General features: G+C 36.7%; 1 protein-coding gene across 1 annotated transcript in view; it reads left to right on the top strand.

Moving 5' to 3' along the window:
• The window catches only part of LOC149083510 (zinc finger SWIM domain-containing protein 6-like), an 87557-nt gene extending 66412 nt beyond the window's left edge, over window positions 1-21145 (top strand). The window contains exons 2-16 of the mRNA XM_089234026.1: window positions 6327-6432; window positions 9106-9233; window positions 10676-10819; window positions 11180-11328; window positions 11634-11784; window positions 11934-12140; window positions 12254-12463; window positions 12586-12738; window positions 12889-13044; window positions 13164-13457; window positions 13634-13769; window positions 16101-16258; window positions 16367-16533; window positions 19781-19928; window positions 20270-21145. Coding sequence (XP_089090152.1) covers window positions 6327-6432; window positions 9106-9233; window positions 10676-10819; window positions 11180-11328; window positions 11634-11784; window positions 11934-12140; window positions 12254-12463; window positions 12586-12738; window positions 12889-13044; window positions 13164-13457; window positions 13634-13769; window positions 16101-16258; window positions 16367-16533; window positions 19781-19928; window positions 20270-21069 — 3107 coding nt within the window. The 3' untranslated portion in view covers window positions 21070-21145. The remainder of the gene's footprint in view (window positions 1-6326; window positions 6433-9105; window positions 9234-10675; window positions 10820-11179; window positions 11329-11633; window positions 11785-11933; window positions 12141-12253; window positions 12464-12585; window positions 12739-12888; window positions 13045-13163; window positions 13458-13633; window positions 13770-16100; window positions 16259-16366; window positions 16534-19780; window positions 19929-20269) is intronic.
• Window positions 21146-24675: the final 3530 nt, after the last annotated feature.

Below are 24675 nucleotides of genomic sequence, written 5' to 3'. Positions count from 1 at the left end.
GGGTGGGGGGGGGGGTGCGCGTTGGTTGTATGATGAAAAAAAATCAATATTTTAGAAATATATATTTTTTTTTATTTATTCAAGGAAAATCCCCAGCTAAGTCATCATCTCTTCTTTCCGCCGCCCCGCAAGTCCTGGAACTTTACGCCGGGATATTCCCAGAGAGTGCTCAGTCAGTCGCTGCCTCCCTCAACTCCACTCCGCATTGTGAATATGCAGACATGCGTGTGAGGTGTTTTTTTTTGTTTTTTTTTCCAGAAAAAAAAAAAAATGTCTCTTTACCTCTCGTTGCTGCTGCATACTCCTCTCTTGCTGGTATTGTTAGCGAATACCAACATGGTAGATGGCAAAAAAGAGAGGCTTCTCTCTTGTGTTGTTTGGTGCTGCGCGGCGCGCATGAGAAAAAGGCCCACACTCAGATGCTCCACCCTCCCATGGGAATTTTTCTTTTCATTTTCACATATTTTCTTGGCTTTTTTTCTTTCGGCCCTTGGCGTTCTTTTATATTTATTTGTATTTTTATTATTATTATTTTTTCCATGGCTAGCCACTCACCTTGGCCAGCAGCAGCTCCAGGAGAGGAAAAGAAATATTTTTTTCCTCTCTTTTTTTCTACTTATATTTCTCATCCTATAATGCTGCTGCATACCGGCGGTGCTATGCTGTGATGCATCCCCTGAGAGAGAGAGAGAGAGAGAGAGACGCCTATTTTTACTTATTTATTTTTTCTCTTCTGTATGGCCCGGTATATTTCTGTCCCCGTAATCGAACACGAATTCGGCTCCGCCATAATTGGAAAGGAAAACATGGCATTTTTGTGTGTGAAGAAAAGTACGTGTACAGAATTTCTGATAATGCTAAACCATATGTACGAATCATCTGCGCCATTTTATAATGTCGTGTTAAAAATGCAATGAGTCGCGGTCGGTTTTTGTGTTGTGACGTTCAAGGCCCTGGGTCTGGATGGGTATAGGTCCACCTCAATAGTGAATTTAGTGAATGAGACCACATGGTCTAGTTCCCTGTCAGCTGTGATTAAAATTCTTGTGAGAAATGATTACTGGATGTTTCAACTTCTCCTAAATTCAGGCCCACTTGCGACGGGTAAACGGATATTCCGATTCAGGGTTGGAACTGGGGGGGGGGGGGCACCCGGGCGGAAAAATCCTAATTACGGCCCTGCCTTGTTTAGACGGATAAAATATTCCAAAACACAAATTCTTCCCATACAAACAATGTCCACCCGACAACTGTTAGTACATACCAACCATTATGCACAATGTACATGATATGTTTATTGGGTAAAACATTTGGTAATTATGGCAAATATGTTGCCGATTAAGACTCAGAAAACTAGACTTGAGGGGATACTGACCTTGAAGTATCTAAGTTTATCTTCAGTATATGCATTATTTTATTTCATTTTGGTTCCCTGTTCACTAGTTTTCGCAATATTAAAATCTTGGATATTGTGATCGTTGTAATTCAGTATAATTTCAATTTTTAATTTGTTCTAGAAGCTTCATTAATGTTGATCCTTCATCAGTTTACAAGCCCATATGTGTTATGTTCCCCCGCATAATCGAATACCGATATTAATCGAGTATTGTGTGCTGAAACCGTGGATATCGGTTTAAGTGGGGCCTACTGTGCTGTATCACTCCCGGGAATTTTTCGAAATTGTACTTCCTAGGGCTCGCATCCTGTAGTTGCCAAGGATTTTCCAATGAACCTGTCTAAAATTATTTGTCTTATTAATTCCCTTCTCACTATCTCAACTTAAAGAACCCCTTGTTTTAACCGTGGCTTCTACCGCTCCCTTGATACGTTCCATCCAGGGGTAATTTCGCCCACACTTTGGGAAAACACTTGTAATAAACCCTTTTCTAGTATTGGATTTTTTTGGAATTTGGTTTTGCTGAGGTGCAACGACCAATTTCATCAAACTACGCCAACTTTTTAATGTAAATTTATTTTGTGAGGAAAAAAAATGACATTATATCATACATAATTAATTTAGAAATATTTATGATTTTCTTCTTTTCGATCTCAGTGTCGTGCAGATAGCATAACATTATTGTAAATGCTTCAAAATCTATATATAAAATTGATTGTCTCTCTGTGTAAATCTTTCTATATACAAATCTACAGTTTTTGATCGATCGTCGTCACAAATTTTGCAAATGGGACCCGACTTGAATGATATGCTACTTTAAAAGTTTGTCATACCTGGGCAAATGCCCGAAATAGGCAAAAAAACTGTCGCGCAACAATGGTTTCTGTGCCCCAGCAATCACTCAATCACTTTCGGAATATTTAGTTTGGTTACCGTGATTCCCTAGCATTCCTTTCAGAAATGCATACGCCTTTACAATAGTTTGTCACTTCTAATAGTTTATTCCTTTTATAATGGTTTGTCACTTTTTCAATCCTCCCAGTAATTGAAGAAAACCCGGGCAGCGTTGGGTATTATAGCTAGTATAAAATATTTTCAATTGATGCAATTGTTGTAGTGAGAAACAATATGTAGTACTACATGCAGTCGGCCCCGCTTAATCGGGCATCGGATGAACTAATAACCCGCTTTTTCGGATTATATCCTCTGGTTCAAAGTGCTTTATCAATGTTGCTCCTTCACCAGTTTCCAATAAACGATCGGTGTCAAACAGAAATTTAATTGTTCCCCTCTTAATCGGATATTGTGTGCTGGAACCTTGGATATCCATTTAAGCGGGGCCGACTGAAAACACACAGATGAATGGTTAAGAATTATTGTTACATTTTTTTTTGTTTTGGAAATCATTATGGCCAAAAATCCACGTTCAACAAATCAGTTACCATCTCAGGGTGCTTGGACATGGCCATTGACTATTGTAGAGACGATATTGCGTTATGCAAATTTATCTTTGGCGAGGGATCGATCTCGTGTGGAGCGAAGAGTTGCCGGCTGTGGCGAGGAGCCTTACGTCACCGGTGTTTTTTTATGGTTGCCTCGCGGTAAGAGAGGACGGGGAAAAGCCCTCGGAGGCAAGGTCATCCACACCCATGCGATTTTACTAAACCCACGTAGATTGCGGCACCTGCCGTAACAGTTTCTTGGCTTTTTTTTTTTTTGGAAATGGAGGTCACAAGGTTATCACTTTTTTTTTTAAATGTTCTTGGACAACTTTCACTGTTGCTATATAACACACAAACTCGTTTACAACAATTAATTTTTCCTATTTCTTTTTCTCGGTAACGTGTTATTGATTAATTAGTTAAACGGCATTTTTAATTGAATTTTAATTATTCAATTCCTATCCCGATCGATCATCTGGGGATTGTTCCATCGATCAGGATTGTGTCGGTACATTTTTAATTATCTCGTGATTGGATGGCACATCGCGCTGTAGCTCTGTTAAATGTTCACGAAAAATAATCTTATGATTTCGTGCTCCAATTATAATTGGAGCACGAAATCAGAGATTATTTTTATGAATTAAACAATCATTTTTAACAATACACCTCTGCATATACTGAAGAACAATCAGTAATTATTGAAATAATATAGACCAGCGATGCTCAAACTTTTGTAACGTGCAGCTCCCTAGAATAATTTAGATTTTTTTCCACACGCGCACTTATAAAAGAACCACTTCAAAGCATACATAGACACACAAATCAATATCTCTAGCTCGCCGCGACGCCCCTTGGAGACGCGACACACGCTTTGAGAAACACTGCAGGTCTATCTGCACAAGGCTGTCGTAACGCATAGGCTCCCTCAGACACTTAGTGCCTCAGGGAGGTGCAGGGTGCGATTTGGATATGGGGAGACCAGGGCATATCTAGATTTAAGGAGGGTGGGAGGCTGTGCGAATAGGGTCAGAGGAGTTTGATTGATCAGTGAGTATACAATGAATCCCACTTATAACGTTTTCACGTCATAAAAAAACGTTTTAAGCTTGAAATCTCAGTGAGTAATAATAAAAGTTTGGAGACCAAGAAAATAATGCCTACCAAGAGCGGTATAATCGTTCTAAGAGGGAACGTTATAAGCGAGATGTTTAAGTTTTTGGCGCCCTCAAAATCATTGAGCGTGGAAAAATGCTTTACTTTCTCATGTCAAAATGTGGAAATTGTGCCTGGGGAGCATGAAAAAAGTTTGCTGCCAGGGGGGCTGGGCCAAATATATCGCCCTCTATGACAGAAGCATGTAAAAAATCCAGAAATGTCAACATATTTTGATTCTATTTTCACGGTCCTAATATTTAGCAGCCCAATACGGTCATAGGCTGTCACATACTGTGATTGGGCTGTTCTGGAAAAAGGAAAATCTCACGTCCAGCGAAATAGTGTATCCTAATGGTACTCATGGAAGGAGACTGGAAAAAAAGACTTCTTAGCATGAAAACACAAAAATATATTTTTCACTATCATACAGAAAATAGTGTCCGAAAGGGATAAAAATTCTGCGATTGATCAAAAAATTGTAGAAAATACTTATGCACATTTTTCTTCCCCACAGAAATATCGGGAAAAATATCCATCACAGAAATATTGGATCTATGCTGCCACCTTTCAAATCAGAACTAAACTATCTGGTATAATTTCTTAAGTGAAGTTAGTTGTAGTTTCAAACCAGTATGCAGCATGAAAACGAACGAAACGTTTTTATGATACTATCTTTTATTCTTGTGCTACATATCGGTGAAAATTTTATGTGCCAAAATACTGGTTAATTTGTTTTCAAGTTTGCCGCCAGATTGTTCCTGTAAACACAAAAAAATAAATAAAAAATATAGTTACTGGTATTTTGGCACTTGAAATTCACACTGGTATGCAGCATAGAAATAAAAAAATATAGTTTCATATCACATGCTGTTCATTTTCAATCTCATCATCGAGCGAGAATGATAGGTCACACGATTCCAACCAGATAAGTGAGCTCTCAAAACAGCGCCTTGTCCGAGGAGGAAAGGGCATGATTCTGTTATGGCCATCCTAGTTTTTCTCCATACTTGAAGTACTATTTGAGAAGTAACTGTGGAGGGGCTAATATGTCTCAGCATTGGTGAAACACTCATTGTTTTTGAAATAGAGCACACACATTCAAAAAAGTCCCTATTGTGGAAACCAGAAATTATTGTTGCCAAACTGTTCTTTATTACCATTTAGAACATTTTTGAAGCTCTTGTAAAGTCGATTTGGTCTCTCATTCATTTGGTGTATACAGAAAATGTGCAGAACTTGAAGACATCTTAACAGCATCATGGGACTCCCCGGCAAAGCAGTGTAAACCTGACAACAAACACTAACTCCCAACCTGACTTCAAGTACCCCTCTTCCAATTTACATATATACTTTCGGAAATCATTATATAATATCTCATTTATTACAGAAGCTCCTCATGCACCTGATTACCCCTGGGCTGTGCCTGTGTAGACCCATATGTTAACACAGCCTTGCTTGAAGATTCATCAAAGATTGGCATTCATAGACAAGATAAAGTCATACGCCACACATGGGGATGTTCAAAGGGCTCTAACCCTGGGGCCTGGAATGTATCTTACTTTTATATATACTGTATTAAGACTAAGAAACCCTTTCCTGAGGGGGGGGGGGGGGCTCTCCCTTGCACAGAATATCATAAGTATATAGGATTATACTAATTACAATATAGGTGTTATTGTAGCTTGCAATTTCAAAAGAATGAAGGACTTTTAACTGGTAAAAAAAAAAAGTTGCTTATAATCAGTGGTGTCAGAGCTAGTAGTGCTTGAGCACCATCTAAATTTCATAGCATAGTGATGAGCACCCCAGTCATGCCCCCCACATCCTGCATGAAGACCTCCAGGCTGAGATTTTTGATAGGGGCACCTTCATTGTGAATTGTAGTGTGAAAAAACAAAAAAATGCCCCTGGGCTGGAGTCTTGTCCGATCCACCCTTGCGGAGGCCATGCCACCAGTATTAATTCAGGAATCAAAATCCTCTACATAAACTCTATCCAAGCACCCACAGGTCTAAAATATTTCCTACTCTCTGGCCACGAGCACTAGCAGCTGTTGTTTTCTTGCAATTCTTAGGAGCAGGGGAACCTGTCCCTAACATTCTCCTCCCCACTACAATTTTGGGGAATTAACAAAATTAAAAATGATAAAATGTGCATTATTTGTGGAAGCTGATTCGTCTTGCGGGTGAGCACTGTCTTTTTACAAATTATCCTGATCATGAATTAGTAATTGTATAGACATTGGATTTATCATTAATATTTTTTATTTATTTTTGTTGTGAACGCTGCATTTTCAGGCTTGAAACATTCAAATATTTTTCATTTTATTTCAGGTTTCCACCTAAGTGGGGTTGTAGCGATAAAGTCTTCTAGCAGCAGCTCACATTCAGGTTACACAGAAGCTGACAGGAGGTGTCGTGTGTCCATTACATTCGATAGGTAATTCATATAATTCAAATATATATGTATGCACTAATTATATAATGCATGTACAGCAGTAGTGCTCAAAAGTCTTTTGACAAATGTAATAATGCTTGTAGAACCAGCTGATTTGCTTTTTTGCCGCTAAGGTGGTCATAGTGACGGACTCGCATCGTGAGGACCCGGGTTCAAACCCCACCGTCGCCATAGTGGTGGTCGGTTGAAGTTGGTTTTATGTTGTTCCCAACTTCAAGGCATGAATGTGAGCCAATCTCCCCTTTAAAAAGTCTCGCCACAGAGAGCAACAGACCTACAAACAGTACAAATGTAATTCAATCATAACCCATCACTCAATCTCCTTCTGAAATATAGATGACAGTGCTGAAAAATCAAACACAACACTACATCCACTACATATGCATTCAGACTGTTAGGTACACACACGGTTACACTTCCGGCACAACTCACTAGGTAGTAAATTGCCCATAGACGGCGATATACCTGAGTTCTGCTCGGTTTGAAAGAAAGCTGATTTGCTTGCACTGCCCTGACTTTGACATACGCAAAGCAGAAGGAAGATATTTGTTGACACGTGTAGCTGAAATTTGTTTGTTTGGGGTTAGTGAGCTTTTATTGTCTAATTTTCGTTTTTCGGGCAGATCGAAAGTGTTTTGATAAGTGTGTAATTTAATCAAACATAGAATTGATTCTGATTTAATATGAATATACAGTAGAATTATGTAGAGCACATAATGAACACAAACATAAGAAGTTTTCTGTAAGATTTTTTTTTTTTTTTTTGGCAAAGCTAATTAAAACTTTAAGTAAGGGTGAAGTCAAGCTCAATTGGCAAGTGATTTTGGCGTTTCAAGACAGTTCACAAGTTTTTGGAACCATGTTTAATATTCTCGAGGACATGTAAAAAGTACTTTTCTTTCACTACAATCAAAGATGACATCAAATAGAATAGAGATGAGATAAATATGTAGAACAATCAAAATGCACGCAGAGACGTTCTTGAAATGTCCACCAGGTGAAACACCTGATGAATATAATTCAAAACACGGGCTGAACGTAAATATATCACATACAAAATGTCGGCTGAGCATCGTGGACCCTATTGGTTGTCTTCCAAGCAAAAGAAAAATTGTTATTACTTAATTATAGAAAGGCAAGGGAAAGAGGAGAATTATGTCAATCTTCCTACTGACAAGATAAACAATCCGCGATACAAATAGATAATATCTAATAAACATATGAGGTACTAAAGGTTTTAATATGTAGTTGTAAGGTGAATTATAAAAAAAAATTATTAAGGTATTATACAGGTTTTACTTTACTGTTAAACATGAAGGCAAGAGTGGGGATGCATCTCTGTTAAAAGTGTCGATCCTCATTACCTTCTGAAAAATACACAAGGCACAGGTTTTATTGCAAAAATGGTTTCTTGTTTGTTTGAATCAAAACACTTTTGAGACCCACCGTATAAATCATATGTGTGATTAAATTTTTTCGATTTTACAAAGTGTAGATAAACAATTTTTTTGGGGGGGGGGGTTTCATTTTTTCCTGCAAAATAACACTATAATCTCAGCTTTAGGGGGTGGGGGGGGGGGGTTAGAACCCCAACCTCCCCTTTTGCATGCGCCAGTGGTAATAACACATACCCAGGGGAAGGAATAATTGATACAGATAATGTATATGTATATAGGATCCTATGGGATTGCTCAGAAAGAAGGGTGATGAGAAACATTTTTTTTTTAGAAGGGGGGGGGGGAGCAGTTTTAAAGAAAATTTTTGGGAAACGATGACTTGAAAGGTGGCACGTAAACATTTGCGAATGAAGTGTTCAAAACATGACATTTGAGCATTTAGAAGGTGGCATGTAAGTGTTTAAAAAGTGATGTGTAAGCATTCAAGAAATGATATGTAAGTGTAATAAAGAGCATACTAGCATTCTAGAAGTTATGAGTAAGTATTTGTAAATTATAAGTGGTTAAAAAGTGACACATAAGTATTCAAGGAGAAACAGGTGAGCATTTAGAAGGTGGCCAAGTAAGTGCTTAAGGAGTGGCACGTAAGTTTAAGAAGTGGCATACAAGCATTCAAGAAGTGTCATCTGAACTTCCAATAAGTTATGTGTAAGCATTCTGTCTCTCTCAAGAAGTTATGTGTAAGCATTAGCAAATAATATGCAAGTCAAGGGCTTGAAAAATCAAAAAAATATTTAGGTGCCAGCCAAATATTCCTTAGGAGCCAAGCATGGTTTTCGCTCAGACATAGTCCTAAATAATTTTTTTTCTACTCTTCCAGAACTTCTGAATTTTTTCCCATTTTGAAGTCGTAATGTAATGAAATCTGAAAATTTTGTATCATCCTCAGACTCCAATGTAGCTATCGCATATAGAAAATTTTAGGCTCTAATGCTGGTTTTCTAGTCTCTGTGGCAGCTTGGGATTTGTCAAGTCCTGATGTGAGTGTTAAAGAAGTGACACCTGAGCATTCAAAGAGTATTAAATATTGCATTTATGAAGTGATATGCAACATTTAAAAATGATAAATATAATATACTATGCTTTTATTTTTCTGACAGTTGAACACCAGTTGTTAGTATCGTGTGATACATTAACAGTTTTTGTCCCAGATAATGAATACACACTAAAATGTTTTACTTTTTCCAACCATTTCCAGGTGTAAAATAACTTCTGTGACCTGTACCTGTGACACAAAAGATATTTTCTGGTGTCAGCATGTAGTCGCTTTAGCATTATATAGAATTCGAAATGCTGACAGTGTCAGGCTCAGGGTTCCTATTTCAGGTAAGGAAATTTCAAAATATTTTTGTGTTTCATGTTGGAATTTTATATTTTCCTCTTCATAAAATATCAGTAGATGCATGTTCAACGCTATTGTATAATTTTTTTCTAATATATATTTTCTTATGATCAAAGACTGTGAAATGATACATTTGTGTTAAGTGGCAGTGTTTTTCAATTAGCATTTATTCAAGGATCTCTTAGTCAAAAACAGTGGGAACCAAGGGCCCCCTGAGGTACTGTCTATAAAGTATTTTATCAAAGAAATTTGTGTATGGATAATGATAACAGTAAGCAGTGCCACACTACGTGGACTCAATATCAAATAGGTCAGCCTAGTATTTCTTGGAACCCTACCTTTTGCCATACCCTATGCCATAGCTCAGTGTTTCTCAAAGTGCGTCTTGGGCTGCTAAAGCATCATCAATCTTTCACAGGGGCATCGCAGCAAGCTGGAGACATTGATTTGTGTGCCTATTTATGCTATGAAGTGGTTCTTTTATATGGGAAAATATCATTTAAACTATTCTAGGAAGCTGTAGATGAACCATGTGTATTGGACTAGGGATCCGTGGGTGACAAAAATTTTAGAACCACTTGCATAGCTGCTTGCTATATTTTCATTCTGATTTTTTCCGAAACATCCTTAGCTGAGAAACCTCTTGTGAACCCGGGGGGGGGGGGGGGGCGAGGACTAATTTTGAGAACCTCTGCTCTATGGAATAAGACAATAGACTTTACTCTTTTTGATTTTTGTAGTCATTCTTGTACTGTTCATTTAGTCTGAGTAGCTTTGGTGTTGGAGAATTTTTGTGGTAAAATCTCCAGCAATTCCTAAACCTCTCCTCAAATTATGCCACCCTGCATTTATGTCATCATGTCCTATAAAAAATGAGTTTTTCCTCAATTACATGCATTTTGAACAACAAAGGCTTTTTACATTGTATTCTTAGTTGTCCATTAGTAAATTTTTCCCAAAGAGTCACGTAAAAAATATGAATAGATAGGAAAGAATCAATGAAATCTTCATACTTATTTTTGTTCTACTGAGGCAGGTAGGGCATTACCATCAGTAAAGTTAACCCTGACTTTTTTACATCATCAGTCCTGGAATGAATTACTTGTGTCAACAAGTACCTGCCCAGCTCCAAATTTTTATCCATTTTCCAGACCTTTCACAAAATTTCGGATCTGAAAAATTAACCCTTTACAAAATACATATTAATAAAACAATAAATTTGGCATTTCTTTTGCAATAAATGAACTAGATTAATTGGCTTCAAACAAAATTACTTATTTTTCACAAAATGAATGATCATTTTACAAAAACAAAGAAAATTTTCATAAAAATGGGACCCTATAAAAAAAAAAGTCTGGACCCCTGGTAAGTCAAGGTATCACTGTAATTACCATGCATTATAATTCATTTTTTATTTCTTGTGTAGAAACCCTGCTGCAGTTGGACAGGCAGCAGCTGCAAAAGTTGGTGCAGTACCTTATATCTGAACACCATACAGAGGTTTTACCAACGGCACAGAGGCTGGCTGATGAGATTCTTCAGACGAGGTCGCTCATCAATAAAATTGCAGGTATGTCTTTTTTTGCAATTATTTTTTTTTTTGCTTAAATTATCTCCAGTTTTATGTTTGAAAAATGTTACACATTATTATATAAATAAAGTATCATTTATCAATAGAGTCCGGATTGTACACGTTAAAAAATGCCAGAATATGCATTGAAAAATTCCCAAAAATCGTAAGATTCCAAAATATGAACTGAAACTGAGAAAATGACTGTTTTTGGAAAACAAATGATCATGCAGAGAATCTTACATGTTTTTAAAATGCATTACAGCATATGTGTTTTCAGAAGATTAATAATCAGTTTTTAAAGAACTTTTTTTTTCTAATCAAATGCTTCCATTCAACTGTTTTGCTGGAATTTTTTAGGTGCACCTGATCCAACTGCGGGTGCTCCTGCAGAAGAAGAGCACAGCTGGCATCTGGATGAAGAGCAAGTGGGTGAACAAGTGCGAACATATCTTTCTCAGGGAACATACTATACCGCCAACAAACAGCTCAATTGTCTTTTCTCTAAGGTATTAGCAATGAAAGAACATTTTGCTCCTTCAGTTTCTAGCTTTAAGGCTATCACCTTCTGTATCTTGAAATGTGGTACTTACTCGAACCTAATGCACACCTTTTGTGCTTTAGCTATGAAAATATGCATTGTTTTTCAGTATTGTCACTTATTCTAACAACGCACCCATGTTAATATTTTATTTTGAGGAAGTGCTGCTATATTCAAATGAGGTCAGAAATAGTATTTACTATGTGATTGTTAATTTCTAAAAACTTTTTTTGATCTATTTGATAATTTTATTGTCTTTGAAATATTTCAAAGGTGAAAGAGATGTTGCGAGTCAAAGACTCGAATGGAGGCCGGATGTTGAGGCTGATTACTGAACAGTTCCTAGCAGACCCACGGCTGGTCATTTGGCATTCTCAGGGTACACCAATGACCGACAAGTGTAGACAGTTATGGGACCAGCTGGGTTAGTTTTATTTCTTGATTCATTTGCATTGAATTGTAACTTTATTAAGAGAAATCATATTTTTTTCTTCTTTATCTTGAAAATGGGTATTTGATTTATCCCATCACTAAGAACAATACAAAAAAAACCTTATTTCTCTCTTCTCTCAGGTGCATTGTGGGTGTGCATAGTCTTGAACCCACATTGTACAGCAGCAGAAAGAATGTACTGGAGGAGCTTCTTGGAGCGATGGGCCAGCATGCATGTATGTCCTCTTGAAGATGCTGACTTTCGTCCTACCCGAGGGAACAATGGTGGCCGTCGTCCAATCGTAGATGAGAGTTCATCCTCAGATTCATCTGACGATGAAGCTAATGGTAGTTTTGCTTTTGTTCAGCATTACTTTTGATTGTGTATAAGTTCATAAACACTTGCCTAGTAAGTTTGTGAAATAACATAAGTTTACATGGAGTTAATTTTTTTTACATAGATCGAGATAGGCCATTAGCTGCCAGTCATCACAGACCAACTGCACCCCCACAGTTGAGAACCATATTCCATAGGGCACTCGAAGCTTGCAATCTCAGTTGGGATGACCTCCACTTGCAGTTCATCCTGAATAATGACAGTCTAAACTGCCATTATTCAGATATACCCACTCCAGGGGCCTTCAATTCTCAAGGCTACCCTTTGTGGCCTGGTGAGTTTCTTTGAGCTATCATTCGCTGATTTTACACTGTCGGAATATATAATAACATGCATATAATTAATATTTAAATGTGTAATATATGAATTCATATTGATTTTGCTCATATTTGACAGAGCATATCCCAACTGCCTGTGCAAGGGTGGAAGCCCTGCGTTCTCATGGTTTCCAGAAGGAGGCATTGCGTCTAGCTGTGGCCATAGTGAGGACAATGAAACGGCAACAGAGAGAATGGCAGTGTCGTTGGCAAGCCGAACAGGACAGAGGAGGTCTGTTTCTCTCAAATTTTATTGAGAATTAGAAATTGGGCTATTTAACATGTGATCATTTGGTTATCAATTGCATCGAATTGATGCTTTCAAGTTATGAAGCAAATATTTGTAATAATAAAGCCATTTAAAAACCTTATGTTTTAACAGTGGCACCTTGCTCAAGTTCTGGTATCACCAGTAATCCTATACACTCCAATAATGAGGGCTGGATTGGCCACCCGCTCGATCCTGTTGGCACGTTGTTCGATACGCTTGCAGAGTCTTCCTTAGTTCCTGAGAACAAGTCATTTGAACAGTTCTATGGTGCGTGTGATTCTGGATACACCGAATCTGTGTTTGATTTTTCATAGATATTGTATTTGTGTACACTTTGGTGCATTAATACTTATTATCTTATATATTTTGACTCGTCTTGCTTATAGATACAACAGCACCGGGCACCTCTGCTGACGATGGAGCTGCTGTACCGAGAGAGAAGCCGAGATATCACCATGTTGTTGTTCCAAGTAGCAGGGATCGCAGTGAGACATACTTGTCTCTTGCTGTAGAAGCAGCACTGATAGGTCTCGGGCAGCAACGTTGCATGCCTCAGGGATTATATGCTCAAGAGAAAGCCTGCAAGCATGAAGACCGCCTCATACAGAAGCTGCATGACATAGACCTTGATGGTACATTAGTCTCTGTGCTGAGGAAACAGGCGATGCTTCTGATAGAAGGTAAGGTTGAAACTAGATGAGGGTAGATTTTAAATTTTAAGAAGTGAAGAACAATGTATTTTGATTGAAGTTCATTGAAAAGCTGTCGCGATTCTTCATTTGCAATTAAGATGAAGATTAAACCTATTGACTGTAGACTCATTCTTTTCCACATATTCATTTGTCATTGCTTCTAGGTGGACCATTTAGTGGCCTTGGTTGTGGCATACACCCAGAAAGTGTTCCAATGCATACTTTTGCCAAATATCTCTTCACAGCTTTATTGCCATACGATGCAGATTTGGCCTATAGCGTTGGCTTGAGAGCTATGAGGTAAGTTCAGGGAAGTTTTCAACATTTGTTAACATTAGAAAAATTGGAATTTTGAACTACCTAGAATGACAGAAATGGTCATTTTGATCGCAATATGAAAAAAATCAACATAATTTTTTTTTTTAAAACAGTATCTATTCAGTCTCTGACATATTTTTTTGCAATAAATCCTTGATCATGCGCTAGTTTTTTGGAAGTTTTGACAAAAGGGCTTGTTATGACAAAGACTAATCCTGTCTTTTGTTGCTTTAAAAAGAGGTTTGATAGATTTTTTTCAGCTCTTAATTTGTAGCTTCATTTTCATTTGGCAGTCCACTGACAAGGTTTGAAGTAAAGTATGATTAAAAATTTTGTGAAGAGATTGCATATGTGGAATGAAAAACCGTGAATTGCTGCCAAATCCTGAGCAATGTAAAATACGTACATAAGAGAGTTTTTGATGAAGATTGCATTTTGCACTGAATGAATCAATTTCATTAAAAACATCAATACACTAATTAGTAGAGTAATACAATTTCATATTTTCTGACAGAAATTTACTTTGTCAACGATTTCAATTTTATGTGTGCATGGTACTCAAGACCTGGATTTGCTGTAGAATTATTTTTTTGCTCAGTCCAAAGCATGATAAGTAGTGAAATAATGGCTCCCCACATCCAATGAGGACCCTTGTCTGAGATATTTGGTGAGAGCCCCTCTACAGTGAATTTATTGTGTGTGGAAATGGCTAACTTTGTATCTCCTGCTTTTGACGCAAGATGGAGTTGATGTCAACTTTCGTTTTTTCCTTTTTATTATTATTATGTTTCTCTAGGAAGAAACGTGTGTGCATATGTTGACAACACTCAATGTGGGAGGTTGTCTCGTAATTCCCCTGCATAAATTGGAATAAATTAGATTTGAATTTGAAAAAAAATGTGAAATGCATAAATCACCCTTCTTAGAATTAAATGTTGAGTTTTAAAACAGTGTGTGTTTGAATTCATGGTAGTGAGCTTGAGCGTGGTCCTTCGTTGTAGGAGTCCCAGCAACTTCTATGAATTGTGTAAATTTCAGTAGCTCAGTGGCAATTTGGATTATTTCACGAGACATTACAAGAAACTGTAAGTAGACTTTCACATTTTGGTTCACATGATGGTGAATTTAAATGTGTTAAGTCAACGTTAGGGCAATGACAAGGCCCTAATCACCTTACTTGATAAATTCTTGTCAGATAATGAAAGTGCCAGTGAGGCAGTAATTAAATGCAGAAAAGACACATTAACCGCAACAAAAAAACAATTTTGAAGATTTGCAAGTGTGAAGGAGAAAAAATTATCGTTATCTGTCCTTTTTATGGGTAAAATCATGAAAAATTAAGATTTACATCATGCAACACTGCAAAATGCAATTCAGTAAAAATAATCCACAGAAATGCTAAATGAATTGAATAATGTACGATGACAACCTTCTCCAAAACTGTACCTTTGAATGGTACAAAATGGGTTCTGGAAAAATACAAGCACCATGATAGTACATCTGTTTCCTCAATATTAATGTTCACATATGAAGACAGTTCATTTCAGTATGTCTTGCACAATCATGTTACTTAAATATTATTATAGTAGTCAAAATGGCCGCTACCATCATTCTAGATAGAACTTCATTTTACCACTAAACCCGAGAGGCCTAGAACATTCATATTTTAGGAATTTAATAGCCTTAACATTAGGAGGGGGGGGGGAAATAATGAAATTTCAACAACCTGAGATAAACCGTTTGAGTGTAATCTGATGTCAAAGTAACTGCTTCCACCACTCTAGTGTTAATTGGTCTTTAATAGTAGATTTTGATTCATGACATAATACCATTACTATTGGGACAACTTTACGGTTTTCTGTAAACATGATTTTCGCTGCTACTTCATGAATTTTATGCATGAGATTTGTAATTTCAAAAGACGAGAAAGAAATGTAATAGCCTTGTAATTATTGTGAAGCATCTATAGCTAACTAAAACTGGCCAGATCACAGAGTAACTAGACATCAAACATTGGCTGTAACACATAAATCAGGGCCATTCCTCTTACTGCAAACAACTGATAAGCCTATTGGTTATACTTGAACAAGCTTATTGGTGGTTTTTAAGTTTTTTAAAAGATCTTTTATCAAACTTTTATAGTGAAATCTCAGCCTTTAAAAACGTAGAAGGAAAGCCCTCAGAATTGGGCTGTTCATATTAGCTTTTGTGCGCAAGAGAATGAACTTGGGAGGGAATCTGCAGTTTTTTTATGTTTACACTTACTCAAACTTACCATAATTATTAATTACTATTTTCCCTAATTTTTTTAAGGTTGCCTATTTTAGAAGAGCATGAAGATTCAGAAGAGCTTGTTGTGAATCCAACGGTGAATCCCTCATTACTTAGCAGATATCCGAGGTGGTTCACACTTGGTCACATAGAGGTCCAACAATGTACATTAGCTTCTACAATGCTTTCAGCAGCTAAAAGTAAGAGCCACAGAATATATGTGATCCGTTTAAATCACCTGCGTATGGGATATGAATGCTATGTAAGTGGTGTGAGTGACTTACTCTTTGTTCTTTTATAATTTGCAGGTGATGTTGTTAAGCTGCAGACAGTGCTGAAATCAGCTCAGCGAAACATTCACAGTTCTTCTCAGCTTTTCAAGTTAGCGCAAGATGCATTTCGCATAGCAGTGCCACCAGATGGCGGTGCTAGGCATCCTACTTTGTTGGACGCTGCTTTTCAGCTAGGACTTCAAGTGAATACATTTCTTTGTTTGTTTTTTTTTGCAAACCAAATACAGTCCACGTCGCTTAATGTGATCACATCAGGATGCAGGGGATTTTGATGATAATAACTGAATGATTATTATATCCAAAAAATGTCCAGTCTCAAAGTGTGTAACCATACATTCCCGTTTGGTAAACTCATATTGGTAAAATGGGACAACTGTTTTTCTTTCCCACGTAGTTGGTTGCAAAACTTTCAATTTTCCCCCCTTATTCTGTTCAAAAATGGGACAGTTTTTTTTCCTCCGAGCTAAAATCTTGTGATTTTGTTATTCAGCCATTGTGAGGCATTAGAATGGAACTGCCATATACCTTAAAGTATGGTATTTTTGTTAATGTACAATATGTTTCATGGATTCCTTGAAAATCTCTCAGAAAAAGAAATTTGAATCTAGTCAACTGAAATAAACTGATCGAGAACTGAAGGAAAGCACTTTTTTTTTTTTTGTCATATGTTTGCCTTCACAATTGGAAGGCTATTGCAAAAGCAGCTCCACATGTGCATAGATCACAGAAAATATTGCGTATTGATTATGACATTAAGTATGGAAATCTTTGTCAACGCAAGAGAGATCACCTTCTAGTCTCCTAGTCTTGTTGCGTGATAACAATAACTCAAAGGGGAAAAAAACAAATTTGGTTAAACCTTAGCTTCAAAATGCTCAAAAAGAACTTTCAATGGCAAAAAATAACATTATCTGATAACTATAAACAAATTTTTCCCATGTTATGATATTGGTCTGTTCCATTCTGTGCAAAAGTGATAACAATACCCAAATGACAACATTATCTGTGATTCTAGCAAGCAGCGTTGACTGTACTATGTGCAATAAATTTTAAAAAAAGATTCCCTTAGCTCTAATTTTTCTTCCTTCAAGTCAAACTTTTTGGGAATGACAAATTTAAAAATAGCGTTTCGTACTAAAATTCAGTATTTAGCAAATTCATTTGTCTACTTGCTAAAAGTTAATCATTTTCTCATGAAAGCAGAACAAAAAAAGAGAGAAAAGTAAAAAATCACTGCTTTTTTTCACGGAAAATCTTGTATCCTCTTTATTCATAATTCATTTCATTTATACGAGTATCATGTATGCATCTGTTTCCATAATACAGGGTGTTTCAAAAAGAATCACCCGATTCAAAATGCGTATATTACGGAAAATATTGAACACATAGACACTTAAGATTAGTTTTATATTGCATGGCTAAAGTTTTTCACAAACCAAATTAAAGGTGCTCAATAGGTTCACCTTGGGAATCATGGGATATGTCTATATGTTAGTCAAATTCTTCCCAAACTTTTTTAAGCATGTTTGCATCCACTGCAAGTAGATTTCTGTGGACTACGTGTGAAACTCTGTCAGATGCACTCCACATTTTTGCTTGACATGCGGGGACAGCCAGGGAATTTACCTTTACACAAGATGATCCATGTCTTGGAATTGTTTATACCATCGCCTAATGCTTTGAGCAGTAGGAAGTTCAACACCAGGGTATTGTCGATGGAAAGCACGATGAACAGTTGTTACAGACTCACACTTCGTGAAGCTTAGAACACAAAACGATTTCTGTTGCGCAGTTGCCATCTTGACAAATACCGAAGTGGCGGCTGAAGGAAAAGTGTTAGCACTACATGTCGGCAACTGCTTGAAATTTGAGATTTCCCTCTTTCTAACCTATACATTATTTGATCAAAATGTATTAAAAGCTGAATAGTTATGATTTTTTTAAATTGGATGATTCTTTTGAAACACCCTGTACAGTATGTACCTCTATTTTATTTTAAACCTTCCCATTCAATAATTAAATATGATAAGTTATTCTGATTATATTATCTTTTCTTTATGTCCAATAGTTTTGCATGTTCTACTAATGCAAAAATTCATAAATAGTTCTGTTATTTTAATAAACATTTATTTTTACCATTCTGAAATCGAATCCGATAAGTTGAATCGAATCATAATTAATTTTTTTTTTTGCTTGCCACTGTACTTTCAACTTATCAAGATTTGACTGTGGTACAGTAAAACCTCCTAACGGCCACCTCTGAACAACTGCCGCATTTTGTTGGAACCAAATACATCCCATAGACTTAACATTACAGGTAACCTCCAAATAACGATTTACAAACAAAGGTCACTGGACATTGAGTCGGAAAGTAAATAAGAGTAACGCTATTAGGAAAAATACTTTTCGAGCTGATTTTCAAGGGATTTTTTCCCCTCAAACTCTGTGGGGTGGGGGAAATTGTATGCTTTCTTTTCTTTTCGTGGGTATAAATGCTAGATGGATACATTGAAGACAGTGGAGAGGGGAAAAAGCAATTTAAGTGATCTATAGTTGTGGTGAGAGCCACTTAAGTGATGTTCAAATGTGCTGCAGGTCACTTATCTGATGTTAGAATGTGCTGCAGGTCACTGATCTGATGTTAGAATGTGCCACTTGGTTCATTTCTATAACATTAGGTTTGAGATCGTTGCCACATTAGATGACACAAAAGGTCCCATTTGACCTGGACATCATGAGTTGAGCATGTAGGATCAAGTTGATCATGGGTGGGAATAAAGAACTAATCGGGGGTTGCAGGTTCACTGTATTGGTCCATACCAGTTTTTCTTGCCCAGTTATTTCTGTTGTATTCTACCTCAGAATTGCAAGCCTAAATTTTAGTATGCCAAAATAGCGCTGTAGATTGATTAGCAGGGCAGCAACTAGATGCTTGGTCAGCTGGGGCAAGCATGTTTTGGTTTTCCCCTTATAATGTTGAAGGAGATTTTAAAAGATGAAATTTGCACCTTTTCTGGTCCAGTGCCCAGGGCACCAGACCCACCTGGATACCCTCTAGTTGTGGTCCTGTCGATTAATCAATTATTATGATATCACAGTGTCAATCCACTGTATAATGGATTATATTAGAAATTATAATCATACTTTCTAATATAATTCATTATACAGTTATCACAATCAATTACAGAACAGATTATCATTTATATGTCTGTTACATTATCAGTTACATAAATCACAAATTTTAGTTGGTTTTTTTCAGAAATAAAATGGTCATTCCCAATAACGGGCACATTTTCACAGTCCCATTAGTGGCCAATATTGGGAGGTTTAACTGCATGTGTAATATAATTATGGTGGTCTCAACAGTTTACAGCGGCCAAGTTCATTGCATGAAACATAATTTTTTTTTTTACTTGCTTTGCAATGCAGGTCATGAGGATGACGTTATCTTCGCTAAACTGGCGGCGGCGAGAAATGGTGCGTTGGCTAGTAACTTGTGCAACTGAACTTGGCCTCGAGGCTCTTATTTCTATTATCCAGAACTGGTATCAGTTATTTTCCCCTACTGAAGCTACAGGTAAGACTAGATTTTCCATTCGTCCTGTGTTGAATATTGTAACGTAATGACTTCGCTAATTATCATAGATTGCATCAATCTTCTAAATTTTGCTGCCTCAATTAACTTGTTTCTGAAGCATCTATCAAAACACCAAATGCATATGATATTATTTTGGGGACGATTCCTCCTAATTATGATATGTAGATGGTCTATTCATTATTAATATGAGTTCCCTGATTGGAACGAAGACAGGTGGCAAAACCATGTTTCAGACCTTGTTGAAGCCGAATATTTCATTCATAAGTGAAAAAAATCTCATATTTTGATTTCAATTTTTTTAATGCGTTTTTATCGTACAGGTCCAGTTGCTACAACAGTGATGTCTCATGCAACAGTCATGCGCCTGAACTTGGACTTCCGTCAGCAAGATGAACTGTCCAGCTGTGCTCGTACTCTTGCATTACAGTGTGCCTCGAAGGATCCCCCAAACTGTGCTCTCAATGCATTGACCCTTTGTGAAAGTGAACCCTTTGCATTTGAGGCGGCATACCAAATAGTTGTGGATGCAGCCACGACAAACGTCATGACGTCTTCACAACTCTTCACAGTAGCACGGTACATGGAGCACCGAGGCTACCCTCACCGTGCCTACAAACTAGCCGTACTCGCGATGAAAGGCGTGCACTTAGCCTACAACCAGGACAATCACCCTGCCATAAATGATATACACTGGGCGTGTGCGCTAGCGCATTCTCTAGGTAAATCAGAACTTACTAATCTCGTCCCACTCCTGGTGAAGAACGTTCAGTGTGCCACAGTACTGTCCGATATCCTGAGGCGCTGTTCAATGGCAGCCCCGGGAATCGCTACCCTGGACGCAAAGCGCCGGTGTATAAAGCCCTTATCATTGGACAAACCCCCTTTGCGACAGTTGCTGGAGGCTGCAATATCCGCTTATGTTAATACGACTCACTCTCGCCTGACGCACATAAGTCCACGTCATTATGGTGACTTCATTGAGTTCCTTAGCAAAGCAAGGGAGACGTTCCTATTGGCTCAGGACGGCCACATTCAATTTGCCCAACTTGTCGACAATATGAAGTCAGCGTACAAAGGCAAAAAGAAGCTCATGTTGCTAGTCAAGGAGCGATTTGGTTGAATAATTAACAAAATTAAACCTTAAGCCCTCCTATATCCAAATGAAAAAAAAAAGCCTTGCTTACAACGTGATAACACATGGCTTGAGAGATTTTTTCCCCATTTTCCTTGGTTTTTCTCTCATTTGTTTATAAAATACTACTAAAAAAGGAGCTCAAAGTGTTTGAATGTTCCATTTGTGTACTTGTGTATGTGTGTTTGTGATGAAAACTGAATCGTGAAAGAAGATAAAAAGACTACAGAGTTGTGCATCAGCAGGTGATGTATGGACGTTCTTTTGTAAGACATTCGAATCTGTATTTTCAATCATTTGTTGTACAAATGAGGGTGATTCTGCTCGTTTGGCGAATCACCATTGGGATGTTTTGTATGTGAGCATGTGGAAAATGTATTGAACAAACTGGCGTGCATCGTTTTTACTAATTTGCTCTCTGGTTGTTTATTCAGAAATATTCACAAGTTATGCACGAGTGTGTAAAACATACTTTGAAATAACATTTGAACTTCCACAGACCAAATCAAGTGCGATTTTCATAGTAATGGCAGAAATTATATATTTTTTAATTTTCAAATTTTTTTGCGGTGCAAACTAAAAGTGCTTGAAAAAAGAAACATTCTTTGCCTTTAATGCACTTTTATAAGTTGCTCAGATATTTTGGCAAGACAAAAATGTTGTTTTGCCATTTAGGAGATCGTCTTTGAAAGTAAACTGAAAAAAAGTTGCTATTCCAGCGCTGAAAACTTACCTTTTTAACTATTTTGTTAGAAAATCACTGAGTATTAAAAAAAATAATAATTTATACATTTCTCAATATTGTAGAAGAGATCGCGTGCAATTTTCGTAAAGCAGCCAGTTGTTGGCATTGTTTATATTGGGTCTGATCTTAGTCAGAAATGAAGTCCTATGGTTTTATGAAGTCGTATTGCTTGAGAGATTAAGGTATTGTTAAGTAACTAAGACCTCTTAAACTAGGAACGTTAAAGCAATTATTTGTATTTTGTGACTGGCATTATACATGTAAGAAGAGACACTTATAGGTTGATGTACCTTTGTTCTTAGTTGGACAAAACAAGTATAAATTTAAAAGTATTTATAAATACAGTCGAGTACCTACTTATAACATACTCTGGATGTAGCATACACTGTGGGTATAACATAGTTTTGTTATCCCAGATTTTTTGCCCGTTCTCTTCTAAATATCTTTTACCTTTGCTATTACATACTTTGCTTGAAACATACACTGTAGATCATAGATGCCGAAACTTAGGAACTGAGGCTGTTTGAGCCCTCACAGTAAATTTTATGGGGGGGGGGGGAGGGGGCTGAACACCCCTAATAAATAATGAATGTACAATGCAGCTCGTCATCCCCTTCTTTCTGCATAAGGGCTTGAGTCCTGTACAAACGGGAGACAACTGGCAACTTTCAGCCCCCCCCCTCCAATGTTTTCTTAATTTCTATGCATTTCCGTGAAAACTGCGTGGAATATATTTTTCAAATTACTAAGTGTTAATTTTTTTTGTTATTTTTGGATGATTTGGTAAAAGTTGGTGATAAAACAGTTGTTGTGGTCAGGGTAAAAGCAGAAATCTGCACTGTTTTAAAAGCATGAACTCTCTAGAGCAAAATCATGTTGATTGATGAAGAGTAAAATTCATAAATATTAGTTGTTTTTTAATTTACTCTATAAATGCTGGCAACTTTGAATGAAAATCATTAGCATAAATTTAAACAGTACTAATGAAATCAATTAAATTAAGAAGAAAAAGACTATTCATGTGTTTTATATATCATGCATTGTACTTGGGGCCAGAACTCGGGGGTGGGGGGGGGGCAACTGCCCCGGGTGGCAAACTTTAAATTGGGGGGGGGGCAAATTTTAGGTAGAAACAAGAAAACCATATTAAAATTTTCAAATTTTAAATTGATGGCAGCAAAAATCCTAGTTAAGGCCCAGCTTGTACTCCAATAGATTTTCAAAATTGCTTAGGAGATATCAATTATATTTATACTAGATTAAATTTAATTGTGTGCTGCATATGAGTTTGACTGCAGATTGTCTGCAAAAATCGTAATAATGCACTTTATGCATATATGCAACTGCTAATAATAAGCTAATTTCAAGACCTTACTTATAATACACTTCTCGAATCACCAAGGGGGTACGTTATAAGGGAACTCGACTGTAGTCTTTTACTTTGAGTGATACTTTTTTTCCTGGCTCGGAATAAGTTACTAATGATGATATATATAGCACTAGGACTTGTTCAAGGACAAAACATTATCCCACCAAAAATCTTTTTAGAAAGTTTTTGCCATGACACATACAGTTGGAACGCAAAAAAAAAAGAGTTAAATACTCTGTATTTAGTGACACATGATACACTTTTGTTCTCTTTAAGGATAGATCTGAAAATAAAATCTTATTTTCTGGCGATACTTCTGCTAGATTTTTTGAGAATGTAAGGTGGGGAAAAATGGGGTAAATCTTTTGTCCCACCAGAGATAGTGATGTACACACAAAACTGTACACCCGTAAAATCTAAATATCTGTAACACACTTGTGAAATTTCTGTCTTATTTAGTGGGTCTTTAACCTTTTTTTAAAAATTATCGATGATTGTTTTCAGATGTCACTGTGTGAGAACTTTTGAATATTTCTGAATAATTCAAAGACCAAATAAATTTAGAAGAAAAAACAATTTAATTAGATGAGACCATTCAAGAGAGAGTTTTTCTGTGATGACGATGTAATGAGCGTTTGTTTTTTCTGTTTTGGATAGCAGTGAGCAGAAGCGTATTCAAATAAACGAGGTGGCTTTGGACATCGGGTTCGGCTACAAACAAAAAATTATTTTTTTTGTTTGCTGATAATTTTAATATCAGGAATTCCTTTCAAAAAATCCTTTTTGATTTTCTACCTCATTGTCTAATTTGTACAAATACTTAACACCATTTTTTTTTTCTCCTTCAGTGTATCCAATTTATATTTTCTGTGTTTGCTATGCGATTACATCACAATAGATAACTAATTCTTTAATATTCAGGATGTATTTTCATGTTTGATCATGATTTAGTCAATTATTTGATGTACTCAGGCTTATGTTTCATGTGCTATTTATTTCATTGCATATCTGAATTAATGTTGTACATTCATATTTTGTTTACCTTTGCGTTTTTTTTTGTTTTGTTTTAAGGGTTGGTAAAATTAATGCTAAGGATAGTGCATTCATTCATATCCCACAAAATATTCCAAAAGCAAAATTTCTTTCATGAATTTTCCCCTATTAATCTTGATTGAGTCAAAATTATGACTAACTGAGGTAGTAGAATCGAAGTGTAGATCGAGGTTGAAAACATATTTCATGCAGCAGTTTAGTACCTTCGAGAACTGTCAACATATTAATATGAAATGATCGGTTATTTGAGGAAGGCTTAAGTTATTCTGCCAAAATAGATTCGTAATTATAGTTCTCTAATGAAGATGTATCTTAAAAGATAAAACAGTGTTCAAAAATTACTCCCCCAATTTTCAAGCGGTGTAAATGGATGGTTCCCAAACTACCGCTCTGATATTACTACTATTCCAATCAAAGGCGTATGCAA

This window comes from Pholcus phalangioides, unplaced genomic scaffold, assembly GCF_987345545.1.
Source record: "Pholcus phalangioides strain wild (caught in Gottingen) unplaced genomic scaffold, Ppha-v1.0 ptg000008l_1, whole genome shotgun sequence".
NCBI classification, from domain to species: Eukaryota; Metazoa; Arthropoda; class Arachnida; order Araneae; family Pholcidae; genus Pholcus; species Pholcus phalangioides.
This window is presented reverse-complemented; position numbering and strand designations above follow the sequence as displayed.